Consider the following 20,857-nt stretch of genomic DNA (forward strand, 5'->3'; position numbering starts at 1 on the left):
GGATGACGAGAGCGTATGGTGGCGCTCGGCTGAAGATTGGAAGGAGCCACCAACGCTGTAAGACCAAGAGAAAAAGAAGAGGGAGAGCGGATCTTGCAGTGGACGCGATTTAGGCGCACAGGGAGATGTCATTTAACATGTAAGATACCCGGATGTCGATGCGACTAGCATGTCGGTCTGCAACAAAAAGCTTTTGGAGAGGGAACCCAAAAAAGATGGCATATTTTGTTTTGTCTAGTCATCTTATCTATCGGACTAGGCCATCTTTCTAGTCAGGAACGTTTTTCTTTTGTTATCTCTTAATACGGAAACTTTTTCTTCTCCATACTTTCTAACGGTTCTATTGTTTGAGTTGGTGTCATCATCGTCAATCAATTGGACTCTGGTATCTATCTTCTTTCTCTAATTGGTTTTCTTTTCACGGCTCCATTTGTGCCACACGCAGAAATCCATGATGCCCGCCAAACAGAAACACGCGCGCCATCTGCATTAGTACCTATACTTTGTGGTTTGGAAGTAGTTTATTTGGAGCGCTTGTAGATCTTGGCCAAGAAGATTTCAAAGATGCCCTTCTTGAGGCCCTCGCTCTCGTCAATGTTGTTAATCATGTCCTTGATCTCGCCGGCGCGCTTCTCCTCGAACTCCTCGAAGCGGCGCTTGAGCTCCATGTCGTCAAAGAGCTTCTTGATGACGGCCTCCTTGGCCTTGTCCTTTTGGCCGTAGTTGTCCTCGAGGATCTTGCGCTGCTCGGGGGTGGCGATGGCGAGGGCCTGGTTGACGAGCCAGCTGCACTTGTTGTCCATGATGTCAGTGCCGATCTTACCAATGTGCTCGGGCAGGCCAAAGTTGTCGAGGTAGTCGTCCTGGATCTGGAAGTACTCGCCGAGGGGGATGAGGATATCCTCTGCCTGCTTGAGGTTCTTGGGGGTGGCGATGTTGAGGCAGTGGAGGGCGAGGGCGACGGGGAGGTAGAAGGAGTAGTAGGCCGTCTTGTAGACGACGATGAAGCGGTACTTTTCCATGGAGAAGTTGTCGAGGTTGACCTTTTCCTCGGGGGCGGTGAGGAGGTCGCAGAGCTGGCCGAGCTCGGTCTGGAAGGTGACCTCGTGGAAGAGCTCAAGGAGGTCGACGTAGGAGGCGTGCTCGCGGAAGAACTTCTTGAGGAGGGTGTAGATGGCGGCCTCGAGCATGAAGGCGTCGTTGATGGCGACCATGCCGACGCCCTCGTGGCGGTACCAGCAGGGCTTGCCGCGGCGGGTGATGGAGCTGTCCATGATGTCGTCCGAGACGAGGAAGAAGGCCTGGAGGAGCTCCGTCAACCAGCCGAGGGTGGCGGCTTGGAAGTACTCTTCCTCGGAGAGAGGCTTGTCGAGTAGGAGGGAGACGGAGTCGGGGACCGACATGCCGCGGTTGCATTTTCCGCCGAGGGTGTTGATTTCAAGACTCTGGCGCACAGGAAAGCTGTTAATCTTTTGGTGTTCTTCTTCTCTGACAGTTTCTCCCTTTTTCTATTGCCATTGAGAATGAGGGGGACGCGGCACACATGCGCTCACGCACATAGCCTCATACCAAACCATTTAGACAGTAGAGTAGTGTCCAGGGGTCGGTGTGGCTAAATGCTTGCCTTCTTATACCACGCCAGCTCCTCCTTGGGAAGCTTGTACTTTTCCGCATGCTCGAGGAGAACCTCCTCGAGCTTGGGGAAGACCGACTCGAACTCGGTGAGGGTAGTCTTCTTGGCCATCTTGTTCTGATTTTGCGGTGTGGTCTGAGGCCGGCTCGGCGGGGTGGCTGGATTGGATCAGGGGTTGCAACGGTCTTTTGGAGGCGTTCGAGGTTAGCGACGAGAGCGAAAACGGAGTGGAGGTATCGTGGGGAAGAGGGGAGAGAGGGGGAAAGGAAGAAGCAAGGAGACAAAGGTGGACGAACAATGGCAGCGCGAGTGGCAGGAAGAGGGAGACAGAGAGAGGTTGGTTGGGAAATTTATTTACTAGGCAAGTTTGCGATAGCAATCCGAAATTAATGCGCCCGCGTCAAATTAGAGCCAACTCGTACAAGATGAGAAAGAAAGTGTACCCCTCATCCGATCTTCAGTTGCTATTTTGGCAGGCGGTGGGGGGGCGATTTCCCAGACGGTCCCTGATGTTGCCGGGATAAGTGGGGTCTCGGGATGACAGGCGACCCACGACATCCAATTGACTTCCGCCTCAAGCACCATGGCGGGGTCTCCATTACCTAAGCTCACCAAACTTTACTGGATTGGCCGCTACGCTGCGTTGCTCACCGTGGCGGTCAAGTACACCGTAGGTCACTTTAGCGTCGTCGCGCCCGTCGCGTGGTGGGAATCCTTGGGTGGACCGCTTCCTTTTCTGCCGTTAAGCTTTACTACGTCAGGACAAGGAAACACAACATTCGCATCGCCAATTCCAGCAACCCTGCATCTCTGTATCTCGTCTCTCAGCCCTCACTTTGCGCCTTGAAGCTGTAGACAGTAAACTCTAGAAGCGACTGGTCCGTACGTTAGCTAAAGGCGCTCAATTGGACGTTGCTTCGATTCACTCCCCTACGAATTGGAACCTGTGCGACGACAAGACGACCCAGCTCTTGCCCCTCTGGCCGGGGATGCGCAGAGATGTCACTGAACGAGAATGAGCTGTCGCAGCTCCGCGAGTCTCTGCAGGATGCTGTCGTCAAGTGCTCCGAGCGGTGCCTGTACTCCTCTGCGAAATGGCAAGTTTCTCGAGGACCCATTGCGAAAGAGACTCCACGGCTGACCTCGATCCCAGGGCCGCAGAGCTTCTCAACGCCATACCCGAGCCTTCGAACGACGCCGACCCTGCCGTTACTGATACCCAGTACATCCCGACGGTCTTCACCGTGAACGCTGACCCCGAGGAAGCCCTCCTCGAGGCCAAAGAGATCAACAAATACCTGCTGGCCAAGACCCTCTTCGACTCAAGGGAGTTTGACCGCTGCGCCGCCGTCTTCCTACCCGATTCTATACTATCCGGTGTTCTGAGCTCCAATGCAGATGGACCGCCGGGGGCGTCCAAGGGGAAGTCAAAGTCAAAGACGAGAGGGGACGCCGAGACGACGAGAACAGCCGGCGGCAGCAGCACTGAGCTGCCCCGGCTCAGTCAGAAGAGCTTGTTCCTTGCCTTGTACGCAAAGTTCATGTCCGGGGAGAAGCGCAAAGACGAGGATTCGGAGATGGTCATGGGACCCCAGGACCTAGGCAACATCGTCAATAAGCAGTTGAATGCTGTCAGCCGGTTCCTCAGCAACTGGTTCGACGAGCGGACGACGGATGACGGGGATATCCTCGGCAGCCAGGGTTGGTTAGAATACCTGTGAGTAGGCGGCAAATCTTACTCTTCTCTCATCTCCTCACGTACATCTGCTTACCGTGGATAAGATATGGCATGGTTCTAGCAAAGGAGAAGAACGAGGACAAGGCGATGGATTACTTTGTGCGAAGCGTCCACCTGTACCCTATGAACTGGGGCTGCTGGCTGGAAATGACCCAACTTATCTCCCGGATAGACGATGTAAGTTTTTGATTCTGTCGATACGCCCTAGTCGCCAGATCAAGCTGACAAGTGCACAGTTGAGTCGGATTGCCGAGCACCTCCCGCAAAACATATTGTCCTTCATCTGGCACCTCTACACCTCGCTCGAGCTCTACCAGGCTACACCCGAACTCGCCAACTCGTTGGACTCACTACTCGGAATCTTCCCAGACTCATCCTTTCTTCTCACATGCAACGCCATGCTGTCATATCATTCAAAAGACCTCGTTGCCGCTGAACAACATTTCAGTCGATTGCTGTCACTCCACCCCCACCGACTAGAGTCACTAGATCACTACTCCAACATTCTTTACGTCATGAATCTGAGGCCAAAACTTGCGTTCCTTGCGCACCTCTGCTCGAGCATCGACAAGTTCCGGCCAGAGTCTTGTGTAGTGGTGGGCAACTACTACTCACTATTATCTATGCACGAAAAGGCAGTGCAGTATTTCCGGCGAGCGTTGACTCTTGACCGAACATGCCTGTCAGCATGGACACTAATGGGTCACGAGTATGTGGAGCTGAAGAATACCCACGCCGCAATAGAATCGTATCGACGCGCCGTCGATGTCAATCGCCGGGACTACCGAGCTTGGTACGGCCTTGGCCAGACGTACGAAATGTTGGAAATGCACACCTACAGTCTATGGTACTACAAAAAGGCAGCCGGGCTTAGGCCCTGGGATGGAAAGATGTGGCTCGCCGTTGGATCGTGTCTGCAGAAGATGGGGCGCGACCAGGATGGTATCAAGGCGCTCAAGAGAGCTTTGCTGGCAGACGCATACTACGACGTTGGAAGCAGCTTCGGAAGCGGAGGGGATTTGCTCAACGGCCGTGGCGCGACAGGTCATCTGGACCCGGAGCTGCTCTTCCAGATTGCAAGCATGTACGACCAGCTCGGCGAAGAGGAGGAATCAAAAGCCTACATGGAACTTTGTCTCGCTCAAGAGGGCGGGGAAGCCGCGGACAATGTCTTGAACGATTCGATCGCCATACACAACGACTCGCCAGGCGCATCTGACGACGAGGGTAACGGTGATGGTCGCAAGGAGGGCGGGAACGAGGGAACTGGTGTCACGGCGTCGACGAGCAAAGCGCGAATGTGGCTCGCGAAGCATGCCATGCGGACGGCGGACTACAAGACGGCCAATCGACTGGGGACTGAATTGACACAAGATGGCTTCGAAGTTGAGGAGGCCAAGGCTTTGGTGAGAGAGGCTCGGGTACGCATTAGGAATGCGGAATTAGGCATCAGTCCCTGAGTCCAGCATAAGCAAAGGCGGCACCGTGAATCGCCTTGGTTCCCAGAAACCTTCGCATACGACAGGCGTACAATACGCCATGAGGGGTTGTTGACACCACATATTCATGTCTACCGGGCCCTCACAGACAGATGAGGCGAAGAAAAGGGAGTGCTGATGGACTCGGCGTATAATGATTGTTCAAGTATTCAGGCGTAAAATAATGAGATACCACATGGCCTCGGGAACCTAGCACCTTGTGACTCTTCCAGTGTCGTGAATCCCACTGGAGACCTATGAACTGAGATTTCCCCCGTGGGCGTTAGTGCAAGCGAGGCAGGTAGGTTTATACTTCCTTGCGCAATCGCGGATCCAAATCCGGCACTGGCCTGCGGCGCCGTTCCCGCCTCCACGTTTTCCCCTCCGCGTCTGGCTTCCCTCGTCCATACACAAACATCCAAATATCTTCACGGGCAGGCCGCAAAAACCCCCTACCCACGTATTCCATGACGGTTCATCAAAGTCACGCACAAGATCTCACGTCACCGTATTAGACGCTAAACGAGGCGAGCGGGAAAGAGATATACGAAACCTACCGGTAGTAGTCGAGAAAGAAGGCGGGCGGGGGGGAGGTCGGGTTTGGGTTAAGAGCCTGAATACGAGAACACCCACCCCCCGGCCAGCCCAACACGTCTTTACACCCTTACCCTCCCACGATCACGATTACGCCAAAAACGCCCGCTTTCGTACCTAGACGATCGATGTAAGCTTCTTCCCGCGGGCTACGAACCACGTGCTTGGCTCGTTTTTGCCGGGGGTCGTGGTGCGGAATACGAAGAGCGTGCACGAGCGGGGGGGGTCAGGAAGACCACTAGATTGTTCAGCACCCCCGTTTCGCCCATCGTCGTCGCAAACTACACAGTATCGGCGCTGTCTTTTTGTGCTTCTCGCTGGCGCAGCAGAGATTCTGCCTTTCTGCGCGGGTTCCTTTGTTGCTGGAGAAGCTTCTTTTTGGTGTGGGTGTATGTGGTCCCGCAGCCTGCTTTTGGTCGGGGCCACAATCGTAGTTCGATGCCTTATGTAGCTTGTGGTGTGAGGGTGTGTTGTATATGCAGTCAGCTGCCCGAGGTTCTGAATTATTGATTCTTGGCGGACGTGAAGAGTTGCGTTATTCACCGCAGCGGCTCTTATCAAGTCGTTCCCTTATCGACCGACCTATCACCTATCGAGGGGGGGAAATCGAACTTTGAGGTATGCTTTCTTGTAAGGATTGCTTCTAGTGATGTGCTGACATGTCTGAGTACGTCTGCTCTGAACTATGATTATCATTATTTTCGTAAGGACTGTATGTAACCCATTTGGCAAAACACTCCCTATACCCCCCACAGATAACCGCCGTTGTGTCCTAAACTTCAAAAGTTGCCACAGGGTATCGTAATAAAAAGCAAAGATGATTATCCGGTCTATTCACCTCTTTCCAACTTTTGCCGGCCGTAAATGAAGGTGATGAAAGTTAAAAGCCAAATCGTCAGACGTACTCACTCCCCAATTCCATCCAGTCGGATCAAACCAGGAGAGCGAGTAGGACAGCAGCCAAAGCCGCACCAGCACCAGCTTCAACCATACCAGCCGCGTTCGCGGGAACCGTGACGGGCCTGGTGGTCGTTGGCCCGACAGGCGTATTGGTGGGGAGGTTGGTGACGGGCGTGACGGGGGTAACGGGGGTAGTGCTGGCGATGATAGTCTCGGCGGGCGGCGTGATTACAACAACGACAGTCGAGGTGCTGTTAGGGTGGGGGTGGTGATGCTCGCCCGTGGGTTTGGGCGGCTTGGGCGTCTCCTCCGAGTGAGTCGGGTGCCCCGTAGGCTTGGGAGGTTTGGGCGTGTGCTCGATGACGGTGGTGTTGTGGTAGGTCGGCTTGGGAGGCGGGGTGTGCTTGGTGGTCTTGATCGTCTTGACCGTCGTGCTGGTGATCTCTGGCGGGCAAGAAGTGGTGTTGACGACGGGCGGCGGGTAAATAGTCTTGCTTGTGGTGTATGGTGGGGGTTGTCTGGTAGTGATAGTGCAAGGACAGTCTGTTCTTATGTCAGTATGGCAGCAAAGCAGAAGTCGATCGAGGCTGGTCGACTTACTCGTGATGGTAAGTGTCGTTGCCGTGGTCGCCGTGTAAGTCACGTTATGATGAACAAAGGTAGTGGGCGACTTGATTCATGTCAGCTTCGCATTCTGGTCTCTTGCATCAAGTCTTCGCTTTTCAAAAAGCTTACAGGACAGTATGTCTCATAGGCTGTAGTCACCACAGTCGTGTAAGCGGTGCTGATATCAGTCCCCCAAGCCTGCGCATAGGCTGCGAGCCCCGCTACAGACAAGAGCTGGATGTATTTCATCGTAGATTGGAAGCGAGTGTCTCTGATTCAAGCGAAGGTGTTTCTGCCAAAGGCACGCTGCAAGTTGAGCAAAGGTGATGGGCGGATGTGAGAGGTCTAAACGATGGTATTCAGAACGATATAATACAGCCAAGCCAGGCGATCGCTCCCCTTATGTATCGTAGAGGCGGGGTCATTTCTGCGTGAATAGATTCATCGTGCAGAAGAATGCTTTGGAACCGGTGCTTACACGGCATGGGATGTTTGCCTCGCCGTGAAAACGATGTTGCCGGGCATCGCCGCCCTTGCTCAGTCGGGCGTATCGTTGCCCGCCTTCCAACCCCGAATTCGGTTCTTTGCGTCTCGGTTCTGATGGGCAGCTGGTACTGATGACTGTACGCACCTTGTAGGTGGCGCGCATCGCCGTGCCAGATGTGGCCATGAGGCAGGAATGTGACTCCGTCCCGGCAAGGTGGACGGCGAAGATACGAGAAAGTCCTGCCCTGTCATGCTTAGTCGGGAATGGCGCCATTGCTTTGGCCGGCAGAACAGCAGAGGTGGGTTGAGGGTTTGGTTCTCGACCCTATCCTTCTATTGGGCCGGTCACTTTATTGAAATCTTTTTGGGCAAGTGATTATGCGATGGTAGGGGTCTAGCGGTGACAGTTCGTGTCATCAACCACAAATGCCTCTAGTTTTGGATACGCATCGTGAAAACCCGGCTGGAAAATGTCTCCGGAGTGACTTATTCGACGCCAGAAGCTAAGCATCTTATCAAAGAATGGTGCAGAATATGAGTCTTTACAGAACAACGTTGCCTCGTGTTCGCCTCTGTAGCCTGGCCGCAAATACTATGCTGCTCACCAAGTTGCCAAAAATATATTCACCTTCGGCCGACGGGTTCGGCCGCTTGAATAAATCGCCTCGTGATTTGACTGAGGCCAATTGAACAGATCAGGGCGTCTCAGCAGATGGTGCTGTATTCGACGCTTTGGAATGTATGTGAATCTCTAAACAGACAAGCTGACTGACACGGCAAAAACGGGAAAAAGAAGATCACAACCAGCGCTTGCATAGTTGGCTTTCTGAGCAGTGCAGCAGATTGCTAGCACTTGTAGCTGATTTCTAAGAGGAGTTCTCAAGATGCTCCCTCAGTGCGAGCTACGCCTCCAGGCATATCTCGAATATCCTGGTGTATCTGAACGAGCCGTTGTTGAGACTAGGCAAAACGGCCGGCTTGCAGTCAGATTTTCGCAATTCTGCGCCGAGGAAGAGAAAAGAGAATGATGATAAGAAAAGCAAGAGAGATGGATGCGCAAGTGCTAGAGTCAGCACAACACAGCTTCCATGTCCTCTTCAGGCAGCGCCCGTTGCCGCTGAAGCTGTAGAAGCAAACCCACTTGGCATGCAGATTATCACATCGCGTAACGATGGTGTTTGTGTGTCGATCAGTCTCTCGCGCCGGTCTCTGGATGAGTAGAGTCGAGCATCAATATCGGCCAAAACCCGGCCCTAACAACGACAGCCGGGTAAATTCATGCTTCGGGTTGGATGGAATCGGTGTCCGCAAGATGCGCCTCAACAGATCCAAGTGATAAGGCAGCTATCAGAGCAGCAGCAGGCGAATCTTGTTCTCGCCAGTTCCATAGTGAGAGTGCCAACGCTCCTGCAGACTTGGTTGAGAGATGGCCACCTGAAGCAGGGAAATGCCCCTCCACCCAAACAGTTACAATCTTGCGGGGAGTCCTGCTGTCAAAGTCGGCCTCTGTCACGTTCTCGCTTCAAGGTTCAGGGTTCATGGTGCTAACGGTCGTCGGCGCCAAGTTTCTTCTTCGCAGGTCGAGAACAGTTTCGGGTTTAACGGAGTGGCACCGGACAGACCTCGGTCGCGAAGTTCTTCGCCGTTGCGACACCGGTGACGCGCGCGGTGGACAGACGGGTGGGCAAGGCATCCACAACCAAGAAGACCTGGCGTGAAAGGTTTTCTTCCTCGGCAGTTCGTGTGGTTGGAGTGAAGTTTGCGAGCACTTCTTGGTATCCGTAGATGGCAAAATGGCATTGGTTGTGGGAATAGCTTGCGGGGGAAGAGGAGCTTTAGAGCCAACATAGGGCAGAGAGCGGGGGATTCGATGGGCACAATGAGATCACAGCTCGTCCCCCGCCTCGCCTTGGTGACGATAAAGAGCTTTCCGGCAAGGTCTTGCGACACTGAATCCGCTTCCAAGGCTGGGTGGGTAGATGGTGATGCTGCTTGGGGGCCGCTGCTGGGACAATCCGAGGCCAGAAATCCAGATTGCGGTGTTCCACCGACAGAACTGCAACGGGGATCCGGTGGAGAAGGATTCTGGCGATGATGGTGTGAGGGAATTCCGACATCAGATGTCCAAGGCCAGAAGCCAGTTAGAAACTGGCTGAGAAAGCAGTTGGCAAGCCAAGGCGCAAACGGAAGGTAAAGCAAGGTGAAGAGTCTTTTGAGACTGGAGAATTAACTGGGATGCGCTAGAGCAAGAGGTACCTTGTTGTCGGAGACGAAGGTTCCAACTTCCGTCTCGGTGCCGTGGTACTTTGGCGTAACCGAGTTCCGTCCCATCGACGGTTCCTGCATTGGACAGAACTTTGCTGAAAATGGGCCCGCCGGAGCCCCGTTCTCGAACGGACCTGCCTTCCGTTTAGGGCTGGCTCAGCATCTGACGGTTGGTGCATCGAGATACGTACCGATTACCAAGCACGCGGCCTGCGCTCCGGCTTCCATGAACTGCTTAAGGTAGCCCAAGGCTCGATTACCTTACACCGGTCGACAATACCTTAGTGTACTCAATCGTGGCAGTCGAGACTGGAGCGGTTTTCATTGTTGGCAGCCACGACTTCACGAGCCGTTGCTGCAGCCTGCAGGCTCTTCATCACAAGTACGTACTGTACAGTATTCCTTCCGCAGTGACTGCCCTAGGTGCGAACTGTCCGGAAAGTGAGCGATGATCAGTGGAACCGGCTGCGGTCGAGAACAGCCCCGTCCCAATGATCATCTCAACGGGCCGCCAAGGATATGCGACATGCCAATGCAACCATTACAGACGAGCCCAGACAATGGAAACAATAGGCAGCGGCACCGAGCAGCAAAAGCTTGCTTCCTCGTTGCTGACCACTCGGTCACGGTATCCCGGGAGCAAGCACGTGTGCCTGTTACTGCCCGAGACCAAGTCGGGGAAAGATGCTCCAGTGGATAGACAACACAGACGAGCAACCGATCTGACGGTAAAAAGAGATTTGCAGTACATCTCTCACCTTAACCTACACCTTAGATATCACCTTAATCTGCCTCCTTGCTACACTACCTTGTAGTCCCCAGCCTTATACTCGGTAACTTATGGGCAATTATTCAGTCCAATTATTCAATATTGGCTGTTGTGAAATGGCAATTTCTTCATACTCTTCTTCTTCTTCTGCTTCATGTGTCTCCTTGTATTGTGTACCTCGGTACTATTAGTCAACAAGGTCCATGGCTGAATGGATAGCTCGGCGATACTTGAGTCGTCAACTGTAGTCGCAAGTCGCGACATGTTGGTGGCGTTGAGCCTACGCAGTAAGCTGCGTTGCCCTGCAGGCCTGAGGCACTATGTACAGATGACTCAGGCTGAGGCAGAGACCAATTATCGGAAAGAAACTTTTGGAAAAATCAGAAAGTTCCAATTAACTGAACCTGAAAGTTCAGGCCATCGAAATATGCAGGCACTGACAGCATGTGCGCACACTGCGTGAATAAAGTTGTTCATGGCAGGTGAGGAGCGCCGAGAGAGGAGGGGGCAGACCGCAGACGTCGGGGCAGTGTCCGGGGACCTCCGCCTAGTACCGGGAACTGCTCACATGTCGAGATATTGTTAGTAATTGAGGCGAAGTTGCTGTATTCTATCTATCACTCCAACGACCTTCCGTCAGTCCCCAGTACGGCCTCATCTACAGTGCACGGGACACCACACACTCGGGCTGTGATCGACAGGTACAACCCACTTTCCTTCCCCCTTCGGCCACGCTCCATCACACCCTCCTTGCGGCTTTGCCCTGACATCTTGTTCCTGGTGCCAACTTTACAAGTTCACACCAGTGGTCCAGGTCGACAACCTTGGTCTGAACCTTGCTCCCCGATTCGCTCACAAAGCTCAGAGCCTCCAGTCTGGCCGTTTCTTCCTTGAAGTTTCTTCTCCCCTCTTCCCCTCCTGGACACTTTCGGATGTACCTCGCCAAGCCCTTCTGGCCAGCAACGATTCCTCGCCGATGGGGTCTGCCAGGGCACAGAGAGGCATTTTCCGGCGTCGTGGCATCGCCTCCGTCACAGGAGTCTGAAGGATTGCCAACCGAGATGGTTGTCGTCCAACGACTGATGTCGTCGTGTTTTCTTTTTCCTTGCTGAGTGAGCCTTGGCCTCTGTGCTGTCTGCTCCAGTGAGCGCTCTGGTCTCCCATCCCCGGAAACGCCTGCGTTGCCAGCGAGGCCGTCATCTCATCTTTACAAACGTTGGCTCAAGTCGTTGCTGTCGTCTGGTTCCTTGGTCCATCACCTGCATTTCATCACATTGATCGGCCGTTCCTGTCACTCTCTAGTACAGATGAACCGGTGCGGCGGGAGCTCAAGCCACGCGCTGCCGTCTCGGCGTTCACCCAAAAGGCATAGCCAGCACGGCTCTCCCGCGCACTCCCTCCCAACTTCCGCCCGGCTGCGTAACCCGGCGTCCCATGACAGGGGGGTTCACTCGGTACTGGCCGGCACATTTTATCCATTCCTCTCACCAGTCCGTGGCTCGACTAGGGACCAGAGCTTTAGGGCCAAGGGGGAGGGGGGAGAGGGGGCTGCTCCGAGTATGTACCTATTCGAGGGAAAGCCCCCGTTATGAGCCGAAATGGCCTTGACCGGGTACGAATCATGAGCCGCGGCGCTAATTTGTGTGCTGGAGCGCCGGGTTGCCTCGAATCGCGCGTTTCTACCACTTGTTCTCTCCAACCTGTCAGGGTACGCCACGCGCAGAGGTCTCCTAGTGTCAGGTACCAGGCACAATCAGCAGCCAACAGGCCAATAACACTCTTCAACAGACTTTTGGAAAGCTGACGCACATGCAGGATGGGAAAAAACAAAAACCGCACCAAGGGCTGACGTCCGCGGTTCCTTTTGCCAGCACGCACTCGCAGCCTGCAGACGTCGGTGTACCGAAATACATACGCCTTGTCCCTCGTCACCCTGGCACGCCTGACCCCCGAAATCCCTCGACAGCCTCCAGTCCGTGGGTGTTCCTTTGGCGCCAGGTACCCGCACACACTGCCGCGTCGATTCCGTGCTCCTGCCGCACAGCCAACTCCCGACGGAGGGCGCCCTGACGCTAGAAACGAAAAGGAACTCTAGACACAGCCTGGAACTCCAGAAATAGGCGTAAACACTGGAAATAAGTCTGACAGGATGAAGATCTATTAGAGATGTTCCCGAAAACAACCCTGGGTGGGCTTTCCCTGTTCCAGCTCCAAACGATCCATGAACCACTCGTTTACTACAGTCTATGTACGTCGAGTATACTGCGCAGATCCAGTACACTATTACTCCATGACACCGTTGTGTTCAAACCTTGTCTAGTGCCCTCGAACCGAAAAGGATGGCAGACGTCCTGGTACCTATGCGACTCCGTGCTGGTCCAGACCGAAAACTCTGAGCTTGGTGAGGCCATTAATTCCACAGACACGTCCAATCATGGTTGACAAGTTACAACGACTTGTACAAGTTACAATCATGGCGCCCAAGTATCCTAGCCCACTCTCCGATGGAGGCTACTCCATGTAACTCTGGGAAACACCCTCGGGCTGAAGTCCCCACCGCGGTATCCAAACGTTCCCACCCGTGGACGTCCTTGTTGACTCCTTGACGCCTCCGGCTCCGCTCCCCACTGCCATCTCATGAGCAAGTCCTTTTCAGGCTTTTCTCCCACATCCTTCTGACATGTGTATAAGTATGGTCCGGTTCCCACGAGGCCTTCCCTTTCCCCGGTTTTGATTCCCCATCCCGCATCACTATCCTTCCTGTGGCCGAGCCTCACACTTTGTCTTTTCAGACAGCAGCATTCCTTTCACATACACACGAAGCTTTTCACTCCTTTGAAAGCTTTCATCCACTCAACGGCCCCGGTCCGTTCAGAATCAAACTCACAAACCAAGCTCGAGTCCATCACCACAACACCCATCCAGGGCAACTCAGTTCTCAAGATTTAGCTAGACGCTTATCCTAGAACCATCTTCAAACCCTTTTGAACCTGTACAACCGTTGTTGACAACGTTTACGGGACTCTTTCAAACAACTCACATTCAACTCACCGAACCACGCTCCGGCACTTACACACTCTCACACAAACAAATCCCCTTTCCACAACTCAAAATGCAGTTCAACCTTCTCACCCTCCTCGGCTCGGCCGCTCTCGTTGCCGCCAACACCGTCACCTTCAAGTCTCTCGACGACGTTTCCCGCACCGTCCACTTCACCCCCAACTCTGGTCTCGCCTCTGTTGACTCCGTCGAGGTCCCCGCCGGCGGCGAGGTCAAGGTCAACATCCCCACCTCCTGGATCGGCAACTGGTACTCCGTCTCTGAGGGCTCCGAGAACGTCGCCGGTATGCTCGGCGAGGTTGCCTTCAACGGCTGGAACGGCCTGACCTACTTTGATGTCTCCGCCATTGTCAACCCCAACGACCACAACGGCGTCAAGAAGATGTGGCCCGCCAGCGGCGATGAGCCCATCTCCGGCTGCGACTGGTGGCCCTGCAACAACGCCTACTACCTCCCTGACGATGTCCAGACCAAGGTCACCTCCGAGACCGACCTCATCTGCACCCTGGGCAACAACGGCGTCACCTCTCGCCGCGACATTGACGACCACCACGAGTCCCCCAACTACAAGCGTGACTTTGTCATCAGCAACTAAGCTTTCTCTTCGGGAACACAAAAACCGATCTTTGCCTTCCTTTCTTGGCTACGTTTAGAAGAAGAGGAGTTTTGGCCGCGGCGTCGATGAATAGTCATCGGCTGACCGCGTGCACTCGCGCTGTGCGCTTACGACTTTATGACCCCTAACAATGACAACGGACTCTTCTTTTATGGAAGACCTCCAACATCATCTGTTATTTTCACTTGCAAAAAAAGAGATACCCCATCACAAGAAGCGCGGCTACGCGTGTGGGCTTAGCGGGGGATCAGGGGAGGTCAAGTTCTTTGGGATATAGAGTCATTTTTTTGGAAACCTTTTTCAACCCGGGGCGTACGGTCAAACAGAGAGAACGGAGCAATTGGAGCAATCTAGGCGTTTCCCCTCTATTTCCCCCCGCGAGAGAGACCTATCTCGTCTTCGATATCTCATCCATTCACGAAAGATGAGGTATCGTGGCCAGGTCTCGTTCTTGTCTGGCTTCACTTACACGACTTTTTGGGGTAGCTCATCCCTCACCAGTTGTGGAGGCCGACAAAACTATTCTAGTCGCTCCTTTAGATAGACACACGTTTAGGAACCTTTCTTGTTTGTTGTAAAACCAACAACAACAGTTTCTTGTATTTACTAGGGCAGAGAGTTCCGCCAGAAAGAAAAACAAATCAAAACCGTTTGAGCGTCAAGTAAAAACAAAAAACATTGTTCCCGTTACCAACCGTGCCAACTTTTGCCAACCTAATTACCTAGTTGCTGTTTTTTGTCAGTTGCCCGGTTGGAGACCCCCCCAATTTACTACCCCGGCCCCCGGGCCCTCCTCCGTGTTCATAATGAGCTGAAATGAAGGGGTGTTAGTTCTAGCCGGGGTCGGCGCTGGGATGGCATGTCTGTTAACGAGTAGCAAGTCCGTGCCATGGAACAACTTGTTTTATTCCCTCTTCTAAAGAAAAACATAACTCCCTTTGGAAAACGAGATGCGCTATGCACGGAAGCAATCTGAGCCATGTCATATCGTCCCCTCGAATGGAACCTGAAATGCTTCGTTACGGTGGAGAGGAAGTGGGAAGCAGTACTCCATACAGTAAAGAGACGGAGGGAGCATGTTCGGTTGGTGAGAAAAAAAAAGCAAAGTAACATGCAAGTCTTTCCAACGTCCAAGAACCGAGACATCACCCTCCCCCCCCCCCCCCTTTGAAGGAATACAACATCCGTCCAACCCCCCGTCCGACATGTGCATTTCGGCACGGTTTTTTGTTTCTTTGCTTTTCCCCCTGGCTGCTGTTCTTGTTTCCGTCCCGTGTCTTGGGATGAACCCAAACAGGTAGAAAACGGCTGATAGCCCACGGGCCATCGGCACCCCAAGTTTCTCAAATCTCAACGGGCGCTGGCGCGCGTGCCCACCCATCCAACCAACCCCTGGGGCTAACGCTCTGCGTTTCAAGACACGCGCAACGTCGCACCACTCAGGACCTCTATTTCTTAACCCTCGCATCCTGGTTTCCAAGGCTGGAGGGGGGGCTGGAGAAGAAACATACGTACTGGTTGTATCCAGCGATGGGGATGGAGGCAGAGTGAGACGACGTGGCCCAGCCCGCCCAAGGGGGTTCTGTTGGTCTCGTTTGGAAACAAGGACGACTACGAATCGGAGACTCATGCGATGGGGGCTGAATGGCCCCCAAAAAGGCAACGTCAGCACAGCTGCCAAAGCCACCTTTGATATTCGTCATCCGACAAACCCACTCGTTGGTCTTCCGATACAAGACCCCCCAAGACCAGAAGAAGAAAATTGAAAAAAAAAAGGGGACGTATTCTGCTTTCGGCTGTATGAGGCCGTGACTCGTGAGGGAGAGACGCAGACACAGACAACCGGCTAGTCAGTTCCCTTTTCTAAACATGGAGAGTCTGACTTCTTGGGAAGGAGGGCTGGTTTCTCTCTCCTGCCAAGTTCGTCGACCTTTGAAGGTGCGAGACGCGGATAGATGGAAGCCATCGTCTACCAAGGTCGACAAAAGTTTAGAGCTTTACTGCTGTGGACAGGCAGAAGAGGGTACTTCAGTCGAGTTCTAAGACTACACGGTTGCTCAAAACCCATTTTGAGGGCTGGCATGAGAAGTGCTGCAGACACGACCAACTGGCTAATCGGTTCCGTTTCCCAAAATTCTCAGTGGAAGCCTCTCTCACGCTTGAATAGATCGCATAATAGTCACTATACTTACTCCTGCGACGACGCGCAAGCAGTTCTCCAGCTAGTTGGCTAGCTCGGATCGACAGGAAACGCATGCCTTATCTAGCCCTGCGGTGTTCGTGCTCCCCCGAGAAGAACTCCCTCCGACATATCTTGACGTGTAACCTACGGGCCGAGAAGGGGAGGGCGGGATTGGGCGGGCTCGGGTTTAAAGGGGTGACACACACACACACACACACACACACGCATGACAAGACAACCCTGGTGAGGACGTACAAACTTCCATTTGACAGCATTTCTTCTTTGAACCCCGTGGTACCTGTTACAAGGGGAGAACCTCTCTTCCCCTTCCGAGACTGTATTGCGCCCCTTTAACCCGCCACTGCTCTCAAGTAACCTACAAACATCACGATGCCTGCTTAGTCTCCTCCTCTCCTGCCCCTGACGGCGGCGACTCCGTCTTACCCGAGTCGTCCGCGCTCTGCCGGCTCTCCGGCTCAGCAGTCGAGTTCCTAGCCGAGACCGTCGTCTCCGACCCCCCGTCCGCCGCCGCCGCCTGCTTCTCCGGCGGCGGTGACGCGACGGTGCTCTTGATTTCCTTGGCGTTGATGAAGCTCTTCAAGTACTCGCCCGCGTCTCCGAACCCGTCAAGCTTGCCCAGCTTCGTGATGAAGAAATCCACGTCCCGGAGCATGCTATCAATTTCGTCGTTAGCAATTGTCTTTGTCTCAAGGTAGGGGGGCGCAAGAAACGTACCTATCGCGGCCGATGACCGTCTTCGGATCTGCCACTTCAAAGACCCTACCGAACTGGTCCTTGTAGCTTGAGAAAACAGGTCCCATGATGAGCTGTACCGAGGTCTCGGGTAGGTGCTTGGTCAACACGCGGTGTAGGGTCGTGGTTTCCTTGGCCAACGTCTCCATGTACGGATGGGTCGACTGGCTGCCGTCGTGGTCCCAGTCGATTGCTCTCATGGATTTCGAATGCTGTGCCGCGCGACCGCTCATGATCTCGACCAACTTGTCGTAAATGCTGTTCTGATGCTCTTGGAAAAGGCGCCTAACCTTATCGAATTCTCCCATCAGACTAGAAACACTGGCTCCAGAGCCGGCGTGGCGTCGCACAAATTCCCGAATGTGGGGTATCAGTGTTGCGATGAACGACAGAGCCTGAGATGCCAATGCCAAATGCCTGGTCGTGATGTTTTTGAGACCGGCAGACCGAGTGGCACCTGCACCAAGAATGAGCTGGGTACAGCGGGAGTTGAAGAGCTGCAGATAGCCAATAAGGGAACTGGCGACGTCAATTGCCATGGAAGGAATACTGCCGATGAGATGCATGAAGTGCGAGATGCCTTCGAGACCAAGTATGGCAGAATTGGGGAGCAAGAAAGTTTCGCTTTCAATCTCTGCGACACGCGCCTTTTCTTTACCACTGGTGCCGTTCGTCTCGGGAGGCGGTACTGCGCTTCCATTCGACACAACCTCGTCCGGATTCTCTTCCCAAATTTTCGTCCCTTCCGACCACGCCGCAGCATCCTTGGTACTACTTTCGAGTACCTGGTCAAGTAAAGCCTTATTCTTCTCATCGAAATCTTTGGCGCTCCATTGGTCGGATTCCATGCCTTGAGCAAGCTTCTGCTTCTCTGCGTCGCCATGTTGCTGTACAAAGTCCTTGATATGGCCGTTGACCAACGTCTTGAGTGCCGTGCCGCTGCGTCCTGAGAGCGCTTCGCATTCGTTGGCGAAGAATAGGTTGAGAGTAAAGTAGCGAAGGAACCAGGACAGGCTAAGATGCGTGCTCTGCTCCGATCGGACTTTCAAAACCCTGACAATCTTATCCTGCGCAACATCGACGGCCTGTCCGACCAAGTTGGCAATATCCATTGCCTTGTGAATCTCTTCTTGGACCTCGAAACTCGGAGACTCGTCGAATCGAGGAAACTCCCGGTCGAAAGGTGTGGGACTCGCGAGTGGGGAGCGAATCGGTGGCGACTTCAGACCAGCTGCTGTGGCTTCCTCTGTCAGGCAGCTTGCAATATCGAGAAGAACCTTGACCTGGGTAGTCAACCGCCGGAGGGTTTCGGTCACGCCAATGTATATCGACTTGAGTAAGTCCTCTGCATCCTTGGGGTCTAGTGCCCTTAGGTTTCTAGACAAAATGGACGACTTTTCCTGATTCGAGAGATGTTTTCCGCCGCTCATGGTCGAGGCGGACATCATTGACTCGTTATCGTCATCGTTGGAGCTAGGTAGCGGTCTCCTGATGAGATTTTTTATCTCACGTAGAACAATCTCCCGATATGCTGCGATCGCAGCGGATATGTGGTGAGCTCTGTGCAGACCATGAAGATTGGGCATGATTGCTTTGCGTAGTTCTTGTGTAGAGGCAAGATAGGCCGGTGGGCCGGCAGACTCCCTTGAGGCGCCCCCCCTTGCCCGCAGTGATGAGCTGCCCCAGCGAAGAAGGACTTCCCGACTTTGGACCGATTCAACGTGCCTCCGGAGATCAGCTAGTAACAAGCTCTGGAACTTGGTCTCATAGGCTTTTCCGATTCGAGACCGGAGCTGTTGAAGGTCGTCGTTGACGCTTTGCAGAGCCGTCGCTCCCCTGAGATCCCTCATCCGTGCCAGTGGTAGTATTGGAGGTTCAGCCTCGGGCGAATCGTCGTGCTCACCAGCTATCAGAAGCTCGAGAGTGTCAATATTACTCAAAGCCTTGTCAACCTCGCCAGCATCTACCAGCGCCTCGCACGATGCAACACCCTCAACGATATGTTTCAGTTGGAGAACCGCATCGTTGAGAGCCTGTACGTTTTCTCTCCGCCGGCGCTTCTGGACGATGTTCAGACCCTTGGTGGCAATCTCCTCGTCTAGAGCTTCGAGTTCCTTACGGAGCGCCTTGATCCGATCGACCGACTCTGCGGCTTCCGAATGGAGCTCCCGCAATGAGCCAAGAGCTGTAAAAAATGTCGTCGACGCTGTCGAAATAGAGTTGATCAAATGAACCTCGATTGTATCCATGTACCAGGAGAGTTTCTCCTGTAAAATGGCGTTGGTGGCCAAGGCCTTTCGTGGTGCTACAATATTGCCATTGCCATCATTTCTGCTGTCTACGCTCCCCGGTGCAGGCGGAACGACCTCTGACCTCTCACTGACTACATCGAAAGTCCTTGGGTTCTCCAAATGAAAGTCATCGTCAAAGTATACGTTGGGTATCGTCGACAATGGAGGCGGGCCATGCGCGCCCTTTCTACTGTAGCCTGAACTGGATCGTCGCAAAAGACCTGGGCCTTCGAGAGAGGAGATGGACGTTATTGATGCAATGGAAGATTTCCGCCTCGGGGGCTGCCGGCCTGCGGGCTTAAGATGACTCTCATCAATGGAGTCCCCGAACTCGTCGTGTTTGCTCGACCGACGACCTGAGGAACCAGGCCTGTCATCGTCTTGTTCCTTGACTCGCCGAAGCTGTTCGTACAGGGCGCCAACTTGCGACAAGTACGGCTTGAACTCGGCCGGGTCGATGTGCGGAATGTTCGTTAAAGTGACAGGAGGAATATCTCGAGCGGTAGGAGGTTTGTGCGCGCTGGACGCAGGAGCAGAAGTATGAGGCTGCAGGCCCGTCCGAACGATGGGCGGTTGCAGTAAGGTTGATATGGCTGGGGACTTGTCAGCACGCTCAGTGGCATCTCCAACTCAATAGTAATACCGTTTTGGCCAGATTCCAGCACCGCATTTGCCCAGGTACTGGATGAAGTATCGAGAGACCCCCCTATCGAGTGTATGGAGCTCGCATTCGAGCCTCGTCTCGCGGTATTGTAAGTGTGAGCCTGCCCTTGTCTTGCTGCTGTTAGCGCAACCGTGGCCACCGAGGGGCCGGGCAAAAGTAACCAACTTGTGGAACGGGAACTCGGTGCGCGTGGCCGGAGGAGACATGGACGAAATGGTGTCCATGGACTTGCGGGCGCCTGGAGAGGAATACATGGTGTGAGGCAATGGCTCTCAACACGAGCTGCTCAACGCTGATGTCTGGACCTCGATCGTTTGCTGAGAGTCGCAGGGAAAGCCGACAAATAGATAGGTCGACGGCCACGTAGCCTGGCTACCGGGGTATCATTTCTGGGAGGTTCTCATCGATTAGGGAAGTTCAAGAAAGATGGCTAGCAATAATTATCACTGATCAAGGACAAGACTGAAGAAACGACAGATTACAGCTGGTCTTTGCGCATGCTTCACCATGCTGAGCCACGTTCCCGAGAGGTAGCGTACAATCAAGGGCCCCCCTAAGGTACCCGCATAATAGGTGCTAGTGCTGTCTGGGGAATGCTGATGATACATCACGTGGGGATAAGATAAGGTAAGGTCGAAGGCCACCTTATCTGCAAGCAGCGGTACGTGCCTCACCTACTCAGGTCCCGGGACTTCGAAAACGCGCTAATAAACCACTTTACGCGTCCGGTAAAGGGGGCGCGTTCGGTCGAATTTGGTTCCCCTGCGCAACCCAGAGCCCCTCCTTCCATCCACATTTGCAGTCTCAATCCTCAACATCGCT

General features: G+C 53.8%; 6 protein-coding genes across 6 annotated transcripts; 2 read left to right on the plus strand and 4 right to left on the minus strand.

The window, feature by feature from the left end:
* Positions 1-521: 521 nt before the first annotated feature.
* On the minus strand, positions 522-1,744 carry CTAM01_04359 (farnesyl pyrophosphate synthase; the record flags this gene model as incomplete). The annotated part of the gene is made up of 2 exons (XM_060520389.1): positions 522-1,461; positions 1,635-1,744. 2 exons carry the CDS (start codon positions 1,742-1,744, stop codon positions 522-524), a joined length of 1,050 nt encoding a protein of 349 aa, XP_060385034.1.
* Positions 1,745-2,632: 888 nt separating this feature from the next.
* On the plus strand, positions 2,633-4,831 carry CTAM01_04360 (tetratricopeptide; the record flags this gene model as incomplete). Its single annotated transcript, XM_060520390.1, has 4 exons — positions 2,633-2,712; positions 2,787-3,350; positions 3,416-3,548; positions 3,608-4,831. 4 exons carry the CDS (start codon positions 2,633-2,635, stop codon positions 4,829-4,831), a joined length of 2,001 nt encoding a protein of 666 aa, XP_060385035.1.
* A 1,543-nt stretch (positions 4,832-6,374) lies between these two features.
* On the minus strand, positions 6,375-7,198 carry CTAM01_04361 (uncharacterized protein; the record flags this gene model as incomplete). Its single annotated transcript, XM_060520391.1, has 3 exons — positions 6,375-6,886; positions 6,944-7,013; positions 7,079-7,198. 3 exons carry the CDS (start codon positions 7,196-7,198, stop codon positions 6,375-6,377), a joined length of 702 nt encoding a protein of 233 aa, XP_060385036.1.
* Positions 7,199-9,033: 1,835 nt separating this feature from the next.
* Positions 9,034-9,781, minus strand: CTAM01_04362 (uncharacterized protein; the record flags this gene model as incomplete). Its single annotated transcript, XM_060520392.1, has 3 exons — positions 9,034-9,250; positions 9,353-9,402; positions 9,692-9,781. The coding sequence occupies 3 exons, from the start codon at positions 9,779-9,781 to the stop codon at positions 9,034-9,036; spliced, it is 357 nt and encodes a 118-aa protein (XP_060385037.1).
* A 3,800-nt stretch (positions 9,782-13,581) lies between these two features.
* CTAM01_04363 (DNase1 protein) lies at positions 13,582-14,124 on the plus strand (the record flags this gene model as incomplete). Its single annotated transcript, XM_060520393.1, has 1 exon — positions 13,582-14,124. One exon carries the CDS (start codon positions 13,582-13,584, stop codon positions 14,122-14,124), a length of 543 nt encoding a protein of 180 aa, XP_060385038.1.
* Positions 14,125-16,712: 2,588 nt separating this feature from the next.
* Positions 16,713-20,289, minus strand: CTAM01_04364 (uncharacterized protein; the record flags this gene model as incomplete). Its single annotated transcript, XM_060520394.1, has 4 exons — positions 16,713-17,001; positions 17,063-19,964; positions 20,015-20,145; positions 20,201-20,289. 4 exons carry the CDS (start codon positions 20,287-20,289, stop codon positions 16,713-16,715), a joined length of 3,411 nt encoding a protein of 1,136 aa, XP_060385039.1.
* Positions 20,290-20,857: the final 568 nt, after the last annotated feature.

The sequence above is a fragment of the Colletotrichum tamarilloi genome (assembly GCF_030869305.1).
Source record: "Colletotrichum tamarilloi strain Tom-12 chromosome Unknown Scaffold_10.1, whole genome shotgun sequence".
NCBI classification, from domain to species: Eukaryota; Fungi; Ascomycota; class Sordariomycetes; order Glomerellales; family Glomerellaceae; genus Colletotrichum; species Colletotrichum tamarilloi.